Below are 17,837 nucleotides of genomic sequence, written 5' to 3' on the forward strand. Positions count from 1 at the left end.
CTGTGTGAGAGCAGAGGTGGAGCTGAGCAGGAGCAGAGGATCTGCAGAGGAGGAGGTTTTGTTGAAGACACAGGGAAAGGGTTCACTAATGGAGACCACTTGCTAGAGGGTATCAGATGTAGATGTGAGGGTACCTGCAGTCTGTGTTCTTATAAACATGTGTTCTGTTGTTCATCATCAACTCATGTTGGAACTGAGTCCAGTTTGAATCTCTGAAATATTGTTTCATCTCTTTGATGGTGTGTCTTTGACCTCTGTTTGACCTTCTGTCCTCTGCAGACTCTGTCAGGCTGCTGGGGGGGACTGGTCTGTGCTCAGGCAGACTGGAGGTGAACTCTGACCAGTCTACCCAGTCTAACCCGTCCTGGTCCTCAGTGTGTGAGGCTGACTTTGACCAGCAGGATGCTCAGGTGGTCTGCCGGCAGCTCGGCTGTGGGGCTCCTTCAGTCCTCCAGGGGGCGCTCTATGGAGAAGGGGAGGCTCCAATGTGGACCAAAGAGTTCCAGTGTGGAGGCCATGAGTCTGCTCTCCTGGACTGTAGCTCAGCCTCAGAGAGAAACACCTGCTCACCTAGCAGAGCTGTTAGCCTCACCTGCTCAGGTGGAGAGGAGCTGTGATTGGTTCATTCTGTTCTCATCAAACTCACTTTATTCTCTCTCTGATCACTCTCTTGTTTCTCTTCAGAGCCTGGTGTTAGGCTGGTGGGAGGAGAGAGTCGCTGTGCAGGAGACCTGGAGCTGAAACGGGGAGAATGGAGACCAGTGTGGGGCTACTCTCTCTGGAACCTGAAGGCAGCAGAAATCGTCTGCAGAGAGCTCGACTGTGGCTCTGCTGTTTCTGTGGGAGAGAGAAGGGAGTCCTCAAACAGAAATGTGTGGCTGATCAGCTCTGGCTGTTTTCAGTCTGGATCTGCTCTGAGGGAGTGTGCAGCATCATTTTCCTTTTTCCGTTTCCTGACTCTCACCTGCTCAGGTAAGCTTAACTGTGACATCATCACTGACATCATCAGTGACATCATCAGTGACATCATCTAAGACAGTCGTTTTAAGCAACCACAGTTCATGGGGGGGTTAACTGAGATTAAAAAGTGACATGATATAAACGTCACTGAACATTCATCTGGTAGCAGTGTGACATCTAATTTAGTATCCATCACAATCTGTATGAAAATCCATTTGATATTCATGTGGCAGAAGCTTTGTTTGTTTATTACGGGTAATCAGGTGTAATCAATACATACACAAGGTTTAAAATCAGAACATACGTAATATTTAATATGAGAGAGACTTTATATTTAACATCCTTTATTTAGGACACAGTGTTTACAATTTCCACTGACAGCTAAATGTATGTTTCTCTGTGAATATGCATCAGTGCACGGTACTTTGAGGAGCAGCTGGTGTTAGGAGAGCGTTAGCTGAATGCTGGATGTGTTGGGGGGCATGTCTCTTCTGCTTGGGGCCCCCAGAGGGTCTTGCAGTGCCACTGCTCACAGCCATGAGGCCAGATCAATTAAACCAGGATACATCCTTTACCGTCAAACTGGGTCTGAATACAGCTGCCTGTGCGTTTGATAAATACTTTCTGATGTTATATTTATTATATGCTACTTATCAGCTACATGGCCCTAACGTGTAAAGTTAGACAAGCATTTGTACCAGAGCTTTTCACAAGTAGACTCTTGCAGGCCAGAGTAGCTGGAGTGATTCAACAACAACACAAAGACATATCTGAGAAGAGATCAGGACGAACAGAAAGAGGAAAAGGAAAAGAGAGATGAAGAGACCAGGAGGGTCAGAGCAGGAGGAAGAGGAGGAGATGAAGAGACCAGGAGGGTCAGAGCAGGAGGAAGCCAGGAGGAGATGAAGACATTAGTGAAGAAGAAGAAATGTATGTGAGGAATAAAGATGAAGTGTCAGAAAGAGGGACAGAGGCAGGGATCAGGAGGCAGAGGAGACTCCAGCTGGACCACACGGTATGTTCTTATTCTCCTTACATATTCCATCACAGCAGCACAATCTAGCGGCTCTTAGTATTGACACATATTGAAATGTGTTGCTGCACAGGTCACCTTTAGCTCTCTGAAGAGATGGGTGATGTCATTTGTGTACTTCATTATAACTAAGTACTTTTACTGTACTCACAGTAAACAGAGTTCTAGGGTATCATGAGTACTTTCTGCTGTTTTATACTATATGTTAGTTTGTTTGTCTGAACACCTTGTTTCTCTTGTGCATTAAGAACACTTGTGTTAGGCCATGATTTAACAATAAATAGGTTATACATACAGTATAAAATACCACGTACTGTCGGCCCTCCCATGCCACCCTGACCTCTTGCCCCCCCTTTGCCACGCCATGTAAAATGTTCTAGAACCCCCACTGTGCAGGTGTGAGGTGAGGCGGGTAACACACTGCTGCTGCTCTGGCAGTGATAACTGGGAGCCTCTTATTAGTAATAGAACAGCGAACATGTCTGCAAACACAAACTCTGTCAGAAGTCTGCAGATGTTAAAGCCACTGACAGCCGATCCAGCAGCGATCAGGAATCACAAACGGAAGTCCTTTAACGTCACACTCAGAGGAAAGGACGTCTCATTGCTCTGAAAACACATTTCCTTACTCCCTCCCTCTTCGTGTGGAGGAAAGGACGCAAGTGAGGGAAGCATGGACTCAAGTTCAGAGACTTAGGATGGACCTCATATCGTGTTCTTCCAAGCTAGAGTAGAAGTGATATTAACATTGTTTTCCGCTTCGTTCTGATGCCTTAGTTTTACCGGGAAGTGGGCAGGGCAGTGATTTCGCCCGAAAGGGATGCACTTATGTGATTGGCTTAAATGATGCAGACATCTGATTGGCTACAGAAACTCCCATCTTGAAAAAATGCATTTGTGAATCTAGCGGCGTCAGGGTGTCTCAGAAATCCACTCACAAAAGCATTTTGTATAGAAATGTAACAACATCAAATATGTTATTGATGCACAACATTTAACACTTTTAAAGTCATATATTTGTGGATTTATATTGCATTTATTTAAAACAATAAGTATTTGTGTTTGCATTGAAACATATTTGTGTGGATGGAGACATGTGTGTCTGCTGCCTGAGGAGTCCCCTGGGACAACCAGTCTGAAAGGACTCCTGCTTCAGCTCCACCTCTCTCTGAGCCTCTGGTTTCCAGCAGCAGGTTCTTTGGGTTCCACCATAACAGCACCAAGACCTCCTGGACACAGCTTTGATCAGCTCAGCCGGGGCTCCTCGAGGCGCCCTTCACCCTGAGAAGCTCCTTCAGAGCAGAGTCCGGCTCCTTTGGCTTTCATATTTTAGAACTCATTTTCTAATGGGATTTTTGTTCTAGGATCAGATTCTATTAGATAGGTGAGAAATAATAAAACCTTTTTTTAAAACATGATGAGTCCCTGAGCAGAAGGAGCAGAGGATCTGCAGAGGAGGATGTTTTGTTGAAGACACAGGGAAAGGGTTCACTAATGGAGACCACTTGCTAGAGGGTATCAGATGTAGATGTGAGGGTACCTGCAGTCTGTGTTCTTATAAACATGTGTTCTGTTGTTCATCATCAACTCATGTTGGAACTGAGTCCAGTTTGAATCTCTGAAATATTGTTTCATCTCTTTGATGGTGTGTCTTTGACCTCTGTTTGATCTTCTGTCCTCTGCAGACTCTGTCAGGCTGCTGGGGGGGACTGGTCTGTGCTCAGGCAGACTGGAGGTGAAGTCTGACCAGTCTACCCAGTCTAACCCGTCCTGGTCCTCAGTGTGTGAGGCTGACTTTGACCAGCAGGATGCTCAGGTGGTCTGCCGGCAGCTCGGCTGTGGGGCTCCTTCAGTCCTCCAGGGGGCGCTCTATGGAGAAGGGGAGGCTCCAATGTGGACCAAAGAGTTCCAGTGTGGAGGCCATGAGTCTGCTCTCCTGGACTGTAGCACAGCCTCAGAGAGAAACACCTGCTCACCTAGCAGAGCTGTTAGCCTCACCTGCTCAGGTGGAGAGGAGCTGTGATTGGTTCATTCTGTTCTCATCAAACTCACTTTATTCTCTCTCTGATCACTCTCTTGTTTCTCTTCAGAGCCTGGTGGTGTTCAGCTGGAGGGAGGAGAGAGTCGCTGTGCAGGAACTCTGGAGGTGAAACATGACGGAGAATGGAGACCAGTGGACGGCTTTTACTCTCTCTCTTTCTGGACCCTGAAGGCAGCAGCTGTTCTCTGCAGAGAGCTCGACTGTGGCTCTGCTGTTTCTGTGGGACGGAGAGAGGGGTCCTCAGAGAGATCTGTGTGGTGGATCTTTCCTGACTGTGTTCAGTCTGGATCTGCTCTGAGGGAGTGTGCAGCATCATATTCCTCTCCCCACTTCCTGAATCTCACCTGCTCAGGTAAGCCCATCAGTGACATTGTTTATGACATCATGTCATCTGTCTCTTTGTCTGTCAGTCAGTCAGTCAGTCAGTCAGTCAGTCAGTCAGTCAGTCAGTCAGTCAGTCAGTCAGTCAGTCAGTCAGTCTCTCTCTCTCTCTCTCTCTCTCTCTCTCTCTCTCTCTGTCTCTCTTCTCTCTCTCTCTCTCTCTCCTTCTCTCTCTCTCTCTCTCTCTCTCTCTCTCTCTCTCTCCTCTCTCTCTCTCTCTCTCTTCTCTCTCTCTCTCTCCTCTCTCTCTCTCTCTCTCTCTCTCCTCTCTCTCTCTCTCTCTCTCTCTCTCTCTCTCTCATCTCTCTCTCTCTCTCTCTCTCTCTCTCTCTCTCCAATAGCTTTATTAGCATGACCATATTTACATACAGTATTGCCAAAGCTCTGTATAGTTGTAACATCTATACAAAAATACACACAAATAAACAAATGAACAGTTATAAACAAACTGCTAAGAACATGTTTTTTTTTTACAAGGAATACAGATTAATTTCATTCATATAATACATTAATATAAAATAGAATATGATATATATATATACATAAGATATATAAGATGTGAGACCTGGTGTATCTGCTCATTCCGGTTCCCTCAGACTGTGGGAGGCAGAGACAAACTGTCCTGCAACAATGCAGCTCTCTTTATATTCCCAGAGAAGTATTTTTAGTTTTTAATTTTTAAATATTTGAGAATGCTTATGGTTGAGTTTTGGGAAGAATTGTTTCCGTATAGGTTCAAAAGTTGGGCATTGTGTGAGGAAGTGCTGCTCTGTCTCCACAGCAGTTCCTCCACATTGTTGGCATGATCGCTCCTCTTTTGGCAGCCATGTTTTCTTGTACCTGCCTGTTTCTAAGGCCAGGCTGTGAGCACTTAGTCTGTACTTTGTCAACATCTTCCTGTGTTTAACATCAGTCACTGTGGTCAGGTAGGCTGCCACAGTGTACTGTCTTTTTAGGGCCAGATAGCATTGCATTTTACTTTGTGTTTGGGATTTAGTATTCCAATAAGTGAGGTAGTTTTTTGTGTGTTTTGTTATAATCTGGTTGACTCTAATAGTTGTGGGCTCAGACTGGTCCTGAGGCAGAACACCGTTTGAACCGGTTTGTGAACAGAGTGTCAGGACCAGCTGAGAGAGGGGACTCTTTCCCTTGTTCATCTCTTGATGCTGCAGGGCTTTGTGGTGGTAGGAGTGGGGGTCACTTTCTTTTAGATGTAGCCAATATTTAATTGATCGTTTCTGGATTTTTATTAATAATGGAAATGTGCCTAATTCCGCTCTGCAGGCGTTGTTACCACTCCAACAGTACATAACAGCCTAATAATGACAGCTTAAAGGTGGGGTAGGTAAGTTTGAGAAACCGGCTCGAGATACACTTTTTGTTATATTCCATGGAATGCTCTTAACATCCCGATAGCAATGAATATCTTAAGTGCTTTGACAAAAAATCCACAAAAAAAATATCATCTGTGGAAGCCGTAGTACTGTAAAAAGCACGACCAATCATTTTAGCCGGCCCGGCTAAAGTAACTGGATGGCCTACCTGCCTGTCAGCCTTCCATCTGTGCACAGACTTATCTCGTGCCCTCATTGGTCATGTGCGCGTTCGTGTGTGTTGGAGGGGGGGCTCTATAAGGAAGTGGCAGATTTTTTCCGGCTGTGTGTGTATTTTCAAATCTTAGCGCACTCGAGCTGGTTTCTCCAAAATTACCTACCCCACCTTTAACCTTCTCTACATCGCCTCGTTCACACAATAAATCAACAATACAAATACAACTACAGATTATATAAGCATTTAGTTCAAATGCAATTTAAAATGCTCTCAGGTTTTACACCTCTTATGAAATGTAGACTACATTTATTACGGAGTTTATGTCCGAGCCAACAGACTCACAGATCGTTGGCTACTGAGAGAAATGCAAAATACACAGCATGTAGTACGACACAAACCTCCGCTGTGGATTTTCAAAACAAAATACAGTAAAACTATGGTCGCAGGGCCAAGTTTAACTCTCTGAGGCCTGCATGGTCTGCCTACTAAACACAAATAAAAAAAACGTTTATGCTGCCCCAACAACAGCCTCTGATCATCAACAGACTTCATGCAATGCTTCATCGGATGCGTACATATTCCATCACAGCAGCACAATCTAGCAGCTCTTAGTATTGACACATATTGAAATGTGTTGCTGCACAGGTCACCTTTAGCTCTCTAAACCCTCTTATTGTCTTCGTTCCCCCCCCGCCTTACTTTGGTGTTCGCGGTCAAATTTGACCGGTCCTGTTTTAACTGCTATTACATTAACACAAAAGCCATTAATCATCACCACATTTCATTTAACACCCTTTCGAACTGTAAATATTGTATCAGACTACTGGTATACATGAAAAACTGCAGTAAATATACAAAGAATAGACACTGAACATGTATTGCGTGTGCCAGGTGTGATCCATGTGGGGGGATGGGCACATAAGAGCGGGAAATGTGTCAAATTGTTCTGTGTGTGTGTGCCAGGTGTGATTCACATGGGGGGATTGGGCACATAAGGGGACACACACACGTGTGTGTGTGTGTGTGTGTGTGTGTGTGTGTGTGTGTGTGTGTGTGTGTGTGTGTGTGTGTGTGTGTGTGTGTGTGTGTGTGTGTGTGTGTGTGTGTGTGTGTGTGTGTGTGTGTGTGTGTGTGTGTGTGTGTGTGTGTGTGTGTGTGTGTGTGTGTGTGTGTGTGTGTGTGTGTGTGTGTGTGTGTGTGTGTGTGTGTGTGGTGTGTGTGTGTGTGTGTGTGTGTGTGTGTGTGTGTGTGTGTGTGTGTGTGTGTGTGTGTGTGTGTGTGTGTGTGTGTGTGTGTGTGTGTGTGTGTGTGTGTGTGTGTGTGTGTGTGTGTGTGTGTGTGTGTGTGTGTGTGTGTGTGTGTGTGTGTGTGTGTGTGTGTGTGTGTGTGTGTGTGTGTGTGTGTGTGTGTGTGTCCGGGAACACCATGGCTGTTACAAAGTTGACTAAATCATCCAAAATTCAATGAAAGTGGTGATCAGCAATTTTATATGTTCAAATGTCTACTGTGAAGGATATCATAAAGCCTTAATGCAATCGAATGTAAAACAAAAAAGTTATGATTGATGAAAGTAGTAAATCGGTCAGATTTGACCCGAAGACAACAGGAGGGTTAAGAGATGGGTGATGTCATTTGTGTACTTCATTATAACTAAGTACTTTTACTGTACTCACAGTAAACAGAGTTCTAGGGTATCATGAGTACTTTCTGCTGTTTTATACTATATGTTAGTTTGTTTGTCTGAACACCTTGTTTCTCTTGTGCATTAAGAACACTTGTGTTAGGCCATGATTTAACAATAAATAGGTTATACATACAGTATAAAATACCACGTACTGTCGGCCCTCCCATGCCACCCTGACCTCTTGCCCCCCCTTTCTTTCTTTAGCCTTTATTTAACCAGGTGAAAAATCCCATTGAGATCAACGATCTCTTTTTCAAGGGAGACCTGCAGTACATTGGTTACACATAAAAACAACAGAAAACAAAAAGGACATCACAACATAATTACAGGGGTATAAATTAGCAACCTATTCACAATGACAGGTATCTAATAACATTTCATCCAGCCATGCTTTAAAATGATGCAAGGGAACCAAAATGCTCAGTTTCAATTTGTTTTGCATGGTGTTCCAAGCTAGAGGAGCAGCGCACATAAAAGCTTTAGTACCTAAAACAGTCCTAGCACTTGGCACATGTAATAAAAACACATCCTGGGATCTCAGGCAATAGCTACTTGCCACTCTCTGTGAGATCAAAGAGCATATATAAGTTGGGAGTTTACCCAACATAGCTTTATAGATGAATATGTACCAATGACTGAGCCTCCGTACAGTAAGTGAAGGCAGACCTGCCTTGGCATACAGGGTACAGTGATGAGTAAGTGCTTTACAGTTAGTAACAAATCTCAGAGCACTGTGATAGGCGGCATCTAACTTGTGCAGGTAATGGGCAGGTGCATTCATATATATCAAATCACCATAGTCCAGCACAGGTAAAAAGGTCACAGTGACTAGCCTTTTCCTGGCTTCAAAAGAGAAACAGGACTTGTTTCTAAAAAAGAAACCTAGTCTAACCCTCAGCTTTTTAAGCAGATTAATGACCTGAAGTTTATAAGTAAGACAATCATCAAGCCAGATACCAAGGTATTTATAACAGGTAACCACTTCGAGTACTTGTCCTTTGCCACCCCATGTAAAATGTTCTAGAACCCCCACTGTGCAGGTGTGAGGTGAGGCAGGTAAAGGCGCATTTCCACTACACGGCCTCGCTCGGTATGGCTAGGCCTCGTTAGGACTGGCTCACTTTATGGCGCATTTCCATTACAGTTTAGTACCAGGGGTAGCAACTATAGTAACGCAGTGTAGGCGGAGCCGTGACGTCATCTTCAATGAGAACCCCAGAAAAACAACACAGCCGTTAGCTGTTAGCACTCAGAGCTCACAGCTCCTCATATATGTTCAGAAACTAGACAAAAGTTAAACAAGTACAAACCACAGACTGCCTGTGTCATGGCGAATACAGTCGCTGCTTTATTTATGTCTGTATAGGCCGTTGTTGTGAGTGTGGACGGTCGGAGCATATACTGCGTTAGCTTAGCCAATCTCCATTTAGAAAACACGCATTTTAAAAGGTTTTTCGCCTGCCGTCTGTCTGCAGACTTGTCAAAGCATTAATTCATGGTTTTTACTAACCGGTATCAGTATGTTGTTACTTCGGCATCATTTTGAAACGTGTATTACAATTAAATCACAGTCAAATATGTCCATCTTGTTGTAGTTGTAGCCCCCTTGCCAGCGATTCTCTCTCTAGTTTAGCATACTCAGCCCGACTCAGCCTCGTTGTCTCTGGCCCTAGACCCGCGATTTTATGAGGCCAGAAAAACTGTGAATTAGGACCCGCCGGCCGGTACTAGGCCAAGTGGAAACGCAACCAAAAACGGGCCGCTGACGTCACAGCCCTCTTAAACCGTTCTCCGCTCTGTAGTGGAAACGCGCCATAACACACTGCTGCTGCTCTGGCAGCGATAACTGGGAGCCTCTTATTAGTAATAGAACAGCGAACATGTCTGCAAACACAAACTCTGTCAGAAGTCTGCAGCTGTTAAAGCCACTGACAGCCGATCCAGCAGCGATCAGGAATCACAAACGGAAGTCCTTTAACGTCACACTCCGAGGAAAGGACGTCTCATTGCTCTGAAAACACATTTCCTTACTCCCTCCCTTTTCGTTTGGAGGAAAGGACGCAAGTGAGGGAAGCATGGACTCAAGTTCAGAGACTTAGGATGGACCTCATATCGTGTTCTTCTAAGCTAGAGTAGAAGTGATATTAACATTGTTTTCCGCTTCGTTCTGATGCCTTAGTTTTACCGGGAAGTGGGCAGGGCAGTGATTTCGCCCGAAAGGGACGCACTTATGTGATTGGCTTAAATGATGCAGACATCTGATTGGCTACAGAAACTCCCATCTTGAAAAAATGCATTTGTGAATCTAGCGGCGTCAGGGTGTCTCAGAAATCCACTCACAAAAGCGGATTTTATAGAAATGTAACATCAAATATGTTATTGATACACAACATTTAACACTTTTAAAGCTCCCATGTCATGCTTTTCCGGTTATTACCCGTCCCCTTGTGTGTTATGAAGGTTTTTATGCATGTAAACGGTGTGCAGAGTCAAAACCCTCAAAGTACACCCTGTAGCGAGTAAAACTCTAACACAGAAAATACCTCCCCAAAACGCCTCGTTGGAGATACGTCACTGCCCATTTGATTCTTCCGGTACCGCCTGATGTCATGCGGTACCCGGAACGAAATGGACCAAACCCGAAGAGCTATGGCCACACCAGCAGCGGCGTGTTCCTCCTCCAGAGGTTCGAAGAACCGGCATTTCACAGACGAAAGCTTCCAAAACATTGCCCAGTTTGAGGCCGGATATGCACAGCTTGTTTGGACCGTTTGGAGCAGGGGAAGATCTGGGTATACAACCTGTAAGTTTGCATTGTTATTTGTGTATTTATCAAACAAGACTGTTTAAATGTGTAAACTGTGTTGGACTGCTAAGCCATTGACACAGTGCTAACTGTGCTAACTAAGTTGCTAGAGTTTCCATATATCAACTCTAATATCAGCAGATGGCCTTGCATACATGTATCTCATAGCAGGAGAATGTCTGCATTCACACACAAAATACCTATTGACAGTATACTCCGGGTGATTTGCCGTGCGGTCAGTCGCGAAACGTAATTACATTATAGCTGGCGTATGCAACCATCTAACACACGGAGCTAGAGCTAGTTTTGGTCGGAAAAACATTTTTGTGATGCTACGTTGCTAGCGTTTAAATATATCAACTACAATGTCAGCAGATGGCCTTACATGTTTGTCATGGCAGGAGAATGTCTGCAGTCACACACACGGAATACTCATACAGTATACTCCGGGTGATTTACCGTACATTGTGACAGTACATATACTGGATGTAGCTAACGAGGCTAGCTGTATGCTAGCGCAAAACAATGTATTCATGCAAGTTACATTGTATGGTAGCAGAATACCCGTATACGATTGCAATTATAAACACGTTATTGCTAGCCTAATATGAACCACTAGCTTTTGTTCATAGTAGTTTTATTACACTGCATTATAGTTGCCTTTCCTCCAAGCTAACGTTCATATCGTGTTAGCTACCAAGGTAAACAAAGCTAGGTTAGCATATTAGCAGGCAAGCTGTTCATTACACAACTACTACTAACGAATCTAAAACAACTAAGTTTCTCTAATATTTTGTGATTTGCATTTGATTTCGTCCAGCCAGATCCTGGCGGACAATCCATGACGGGGAAGGGGCTTCTACTACTACTGAGGCCTCGTGCTAAAAGGCACCGCACCGACTCTGCGCAGGCAATATGCGAGGAGGAGGAATGGATGATATACCGTGTGTATATATGTATATTTATGTTCATTTTGTACATTTCTAAAAATAAAGTTTAATGGAAATACTTAGTAGGCCTATCCTTTCTTCCCTGAATTCATATATAGCAAACCATGATTTGATTTCTCATCAAACAGTAGTAGTTTATAACGGGTAAAAATAACTTACTCTTTGTTATGAGCGGCTCGTGGCCACAACGGAAAGACAAGGAGACATACACGAGTTTACAAAACCACGGCACATTTATTGTGGTAAATGCAGAGATAGGTGGTTGAGAGGATCGCAGAGTTAGTCTTCCTGCAGCCGCTTTGGAGAGACTGGGGCCGTCGTGTGACTCCGGGCAGCTGGGCTCCGGAGGTGTCCGTGATCGTGCTGATTAGCCTCTTCAGCTCCACTCCATCGTAAGACAAAGGCCCTGGGGCCGTCACACTCTTCTATAACAACAGTTAAAAATATATATGTATATAAAATATACGGCTGTACCGACGCCATGATAAGACTGATGTTACGCTGAGAGCAGCCGGGAAAAGCACTGTTAGACATGGGCGCAGCCTCTCTGGTGGTTGACTAATCAGAACGAGTGGCCGAGCTGACCAATCGGAGCACACTAGGCTCACAGGGAGGGGAGGGCAAGAGCTCCAACGAGTCGTTTAGTGGAGAAAGAGAATACTGCTGAATACACATGCTTGACAGAGATGCTGTATGCGAAACCAATGTGAGTTTGGAAAATTGCACAGTATAAATCTATTTTAGTATACCTCAACAATGTAATTATGATCAGTGGAAATGGCCATGACATGGGCCCTTTAAAGTCATATATTTGTGGATTTATATTGCATTTATTTAAAACAATAACTATTTGTGTGTGGATCAGAAATATATTTGTGAAACTTTTTTACATTTTTACAAAACGCTAAGTATTTGTGTTTGCATTGAAACATATTTGTGTGGATGGAGACATGCGTGTCTGCTGCCTGAGGAGTCCCCTGGGACAACCAGTCTGAAAGGACTCCTGCTTCAGCTCCACCTCTCTCTGAGCCTCTGGTTTCCAGCAGCAGGTTCTTTGGGTTCCACCATAACAGCACCAAGACCTCCTGGACACAGCTTTGATCAGCTCAGCCGGGGCTCCTCGAGGCGCCCTTCACCCTGAGAAGCTCCTTCAGAGCAGAGTCCGGCTCCTTTGGCTTTCATATTTTAGAACTCATTTTCTAATGGGATTTTTGTTCTAGGATCAGATTCTATTAGATAGGTGAGAAATAATAAAACCTTTTTTTAAAACATGATGTTGAGTCCCTGAGCAGAAGGAGCAGAGGATCTGCAGAGGAGGATGTTTTGTTGAAGACACAGGGAAAGGGTTCACTAATGGAGACCACTTGCTAGAGGGTATCAGATGTAGATGTGAGGGTACCTGCAGTCTGTGTTCTTATAAACATGTGTTCTGTTGTTCATCATCAACTCATGTTGGAACTGAGTCCAGTTTGAATCTCTGAAATATTGTTTCATCTCTTTGATGGTGTGTCTTTGACCTCTGTTTGATCTTCTGTCCTCTGCAGACTCTGTCAGGCTGCTGGGGGGGACTGGTCTGTGCTCAGGCAGACTGGAGGTGAACTCTGACCAGTCTACCCAGTCTAACCCGTCCTGGTCCTCAGTGTGTGAGGCTGACTTTGACCAGCAGGATGCTCAGGTGGTCTGCCGGCAGCTCGGCTGTGGGGCTCCTTCAGTCCTCCAGGGGGCGCTCTATGGAGAAGGGGAGGCTCCAATGTGGACCAAAGAGTTCCAGTGTGGAGGCCATGAGTCTGCTCTCCTGGACTGTAGCTCAGCCTCAGAGAGAAACACCTGCTCACCTAGCAGAGCTGTTAGCCTCACCTGCTCAGGTGGAGAGGAGCTGTGATTGGTTCATTCTGTTCTCATCAAACTCACTTTATTCTCTCTCTGATCACTCTCTTGTTTCTCTTCAGAGCCTGGTGGTGTTCAGCTGGTGGGAGGAGAGAGTCGCTGTGCAGGAACTCTGGAGGTGAAACATGACGGAGAATGGAGACCAGTGGGGGGCTATCTCTCTCCCTGGACCCTGAAGGAAGCAGGAGTCGTCTGCAGAGAGCTCGACTGTGGCTCTGCTGTTTCTGTGGGACGGAGAGAGGGGTCCTCAAGGAGATCTGTGTGGAAGATCAACTCTGACTGTGCTCAGTCTGGATCTGCTCTGAGGGAGTGTGCAGCATCAGATTCCTCTGACTACTTCCTGAATCTCACCTGCTCAGGTAAGCCCAGGTAATCAGTGACATTGTTTATGACATCATGTCATCTGTCTCTTTGTTAGTCAGTCTCTCTCTCTCTGACAAAGAGACAATCACCACTGCTACCTGGACTGTCACAGACTGAAAGCTCTTTGTAATGTTTTCAAAGCGGTGTCTTCAGACTGTGAGGAGGTTTTCACAGAGACTGTTTTTATTGTTGCTGCTGGGGCAGGCAAACATGTGGATCTACAAAAGCAGGAAACACAAAGTAAACAGTACAGCAGGTCAGCAACTCACTAACATGTGTTTCTCTTGGTGAAAGCAAGAGTGAGTGTAGATTTTAGATTTCACTATCTGATGAGAAATATGGAGGAGTTTTTAAACCGTTAGTGTTTCACTCCATCTGTGTGCTCTGTGGTGGAGGGAGAGCTTGGTTTGAACTCTGTTTCTATGTGAAGAGATGTCTTTAAGAAATCCAAAAGAAAAAAAACTCTCTCTCTCTCTCTCTCCAGATAAGCTGTTTTTGCCCAACATCTCTGTGTCCTCCTCCTTGTACGGGGTCTCCGGGGCCCAGCAGCAGGGGTTCCAGGTGTTCAGAGGCTCCACCTTTACCATCAGTTGCTCCATCCAGCCTCAGTACCCAGGAGGCTCCTTCCAGCTCAGCTCCTCCACTCACAACTACACCCAGCCAGCTGTCAATCACTCTGCCCACTTCCTGTTCCCGGCTGCAGAGCCCGCCCACCAGGGAAACTACAGCTGTGTTTATCACATCTCTGCTTTTCCTCAGGACTTCTCCTCTGAGAGCCGTCTGCTCTCCGTCACCGTCACAGGTGAGCTGTTAGAGTTTACTGAAGGACAGAGCGTGATGCTCCCCAGGAGAACGCTGGTAAGGACTGAGTGTTTTACTGTGAGCCCTGAAGCAGTCACACCCTTACATCACATGTAGCTTTCCAGAGCAACGTACAATAAGTGCAATGAACCGTGAAGACATGAATCCAGAACAGCAATTCTCCAGTCAGCTGTAGTTTACATTGGAGTATTGCCATGACTACTGACTGTTTAACAGATACAGCTAGCAGCTTCTCCCTACAGTCCTACTGTCTGGTATGAACAGGAAAAAGGGTTGGGGTTGAATGAAGATCTTAAGATGTAGTTTATTGTAATATAACTGTAGAGAGGAGTCTCCATGCTGAAGTGGGTTCAGGTCTCTGTGTGTTTGCTGACTCTTGATGTGATGCTGTCCAGGTGTTCGATCAGATCCAGAACCTTTTATCATCCGAGCCGCCGTTCTGCCGCTGACTCAGCTGCTGGTGACCATCGGCCTTTACTTCTACTGTAAGGTACGGAAACATGTTGTTGTTGTTCCACTGACTGAATGATAAGGTACTGAAACATGTTGTTGTTCCACTGACTGAATGATGAGGTACTGAAACATGTTGTTGTTGTTCCACTGACTGAATGATAAGGTACTGAAACATGTTGTTGTTCCACTGACTGAATGATGAGGTACTGAAACATGTTGTTGTTGTTCCACTGACTGAATGATGAGGTACTGAAACATGTTGTTGTTCCACTGACTGAATGATGAGGTACTGAAACATGTTGTTGTTCCACCACTGACTGAATGATAAGGTACTGAGACATGTTGTTGTTCCACTAACTGAATGATAAGGTACTGAGACATGTTGTTGTTCCACTAACTGAATGATAAGGGACTGAAACATGTTGTTGTTCCACCACTGACTGAATGATAAGGTACTGAGACATGTTGTTGTTCCACTAACTGAATGATAAGGGACTGAAACATGTTGTTGTTCCACCACTGACTGAATGATAAGGTGACTGAATGATAAGGGACTGAAACATGTTGTTGTTCCACCACTGACTGAATGATAAGGTGACTGAATGATAAGGTACTGAAACATGTTGTTGTTCCACTGACTGAATGATGAGGTGACTGAATGATAAGGGACTGAAACATGTTGTTGTTCCACCACTGACTGAATGATAAGGTACTGAAACATGTTGTTGTTCCACCACTGACTGAATGATAAGGTGACTGAATGATAAGGTACTGAAACATGTTGTTGTTGTTTCACCACTGACTGAATGATAAGGTACTGAAACATGTTGTTGTTCCACTGACTGAATGATAAGGTACTGAAACATGTTGTTGTTCCACCACTGACTGAATGATGAGGTACTGAAACATGTTGTTGTTCCACCACTGACTGAATGAAACAGTGTGTATTATTGAACTGGAGTGATGCAGGAAGTCTCACTGTGTGCTGTCATGTCTCTCCAGTCCACCAGGGGGCGGAGGCCGAGCCGACAGGAGGACATTGAGCTGGATTACCTGGGTGTTCCTGCTGAAGAGGAAGGAGCTCAGGGAGCAGAGTAGCAGCTCCAAGGAGCTCCTCTCACACACATGGGTTTATCAGCTCTTATAGCTTTTAACCAACGTTAGAAAATATAGCTTTTACTCTGAAAGTCACCAGCAATGTGTTAGTGCCTCATGTTTCCTGACTTCCTGTCAGCTCCAAGCCCATTGGTTCCCACTGAAGATGAAGATCTTTAAAAAACATCACAAGTTAGTTTTATTTTGAAAAGTCAATGCAGTCGGTGCAGTTTGAAACCACAGACACACCAACCCAGGCCGCTCAGGAACAAAGTTGGCCAATTAATGCCATATATTAATGTTCAAATATCCTCGAAAAACAGTGTTACAATACCCAGTGTTTGAATCTAATGTAGTGATTCCTGAGATAACAGGAGGAACGCGTTACAGCGCCACCTAGTGTTGGATTTGTAGACCTCGAGCACAACAAGTTTTTTTGTTATTCAATCAACAAATAAGAAAAAGTACAGTTTTTAAAATGTTACGTTTTTCACAACAATTCATCTGATCAGCGAAATGGGACATTTGATCCCCTTGTGGGTCACATGGGTCATTTTAGCAGCAGGACCAGATTTAGCTGAACAATATACAAATAGGAAATTAACAAAAGTAAATAGTCCAAACACTTCTTATTTCATAACAATGCTGATTTTTTTTTATTGAAAATTTTTTCTGAAGAATTCTGCTTAATTTTGGTCTGAAGAGATTGTTTGTAAAAAAAAAAGAAGCTTTTTTTAGAGAAATCCGATTATATTTGTAATTTGCCAAAATGTATAAGATTTTAACTTTTCTTTAATGTTCTTATTTCACATGTACTGAGCTCAGTTTGTAATCATTTTCAATCATTCAGTATTTTTCTTACGTTATATCAATTTTTATGGTATTTTCTGTATGTTGTAGTCATTTAGCTGTTTTTAAGAACTCCACCTATTGGAGAGCATTCCCAAATTCATAAGAAATTAAATACTAACATGCTGTAATTAAAAATGTACATCATTTTGCAGAAGTTTCCTTTTTAAAAGGTAATGTGCTTTGTTATGTGATCAAGAAATGTGCTTGTTTTTGTATTATTGAGGATTGTATTTATTTCACAAGATGATCAATAATATGTAATCATTACTTTTTGGAGTTTTATGAAACATTTGAATTTCTTTTGAATTTCACTTTTTTCAAAGAACTCAGATTATTTTTGTGATTTAGGATTTTCCCAAATTCAGGAGACTAATTATTTCGTACTTAAAATGTTAACATTGTCGGTAAACAAGTGTTGTGATTTTGGAATCGAGAAATGTTTTTGCTTCATAAGAATTTTGATTGATTTTGTTGTTTTTTGCATTTCTGAAGAATTTAGCTTTCGCCTATTAAAGTGGACCTATCATGCTATATTTGAATAATATAGTGTAGGACCATACCTATATAAGGCATATTTATACTTTTTTTTTTTTCAAAATACCAAACAGATCATGCATTTTAGCCATGCCTCATTTCGCTCAATTTGAAAAATGTTAGCTCTGTTTTTGCAAGGGCTGATTCTGTGAGAACAGCACCATCTACAGGCCTGGCATATGTACTACAGCGTCTCCAGCGCTTTCGAACGGCAATGCCGTGGCTGTCTCCTCCTGATTGGTGGAGTTGGCCCAATAGCCGTAGCGCCACTGTCCTGACGTCAGGACAGTGTTCAAATCTGGATCAGTCTGTATCAGATCCGTTGCAGCCCCTTTTTTAGAGATTTGGGTATGGAGGAAAATAGAGAGGGTTGTGTTTTCTGACACTTGGTGAGTTCCCTGGAACACCGGGGACACATATTCATG

The 17,837-nt window shown here is 43.9% G+C and overlaps 1 protein-coding gene across 1 annotated transcript in view; it reads left to right on the forward strand.

The window, feature by feature from the left end:
- LOC117496882 (CD5 antigen-like) overlaps positions 1-16,609 on the forward strand; it is a 34,957-nt gene extending 18,348 nt beyond the window's left edge. Inside the window, exons 4-10 of the mRNA XM_034148729.1 lie at positions 280-600; positions 4,084-4,386; positions 12,951-13,271; positions 13,356-13,652; positions 14,141-14,458; positions 14,874-14,968; positions 15,934-16,609. Coding sequence (XP_034004620.1) covers positions 486-600; positions 4,084-4,386; positions 12,951-13,271; positions 13,356-13,652; positions 14,141-14,458; positions 14,874-14,968; positions 15,934-16,029 — 1,545 coding nt within the window. The 5' untranslated portion in view covers positions 280-485 and the 3' untranslated portion in view covers positions 16,030-16,609. The remainder of the gene's footprint in view (positions 1-279; positions 601-4,083; positions 4,387-12,950; positions 13,272-13,355; positions 13,653-14,140; positions 14,459-14,873; positions 14,969-15,933) is intronic.
- The last annotated feature ends 1,228 nt before the right edge of the window (positions 16,610-17,837 follow it).

This window comes from Trematomus bernacchii, unplaced genomic scaffold (assembly GCF_902827165.1).
Source record: "Trematomus bernacchii unplaced genomic scaffold, fTreBer1.1, whole genome shotgun sequence".
NCBI lineage: Eukaryota > Metazoa > Chordata > Actinopteri > Perciformes > Nototheniidae > Trematomus > Trematomus bernacchii.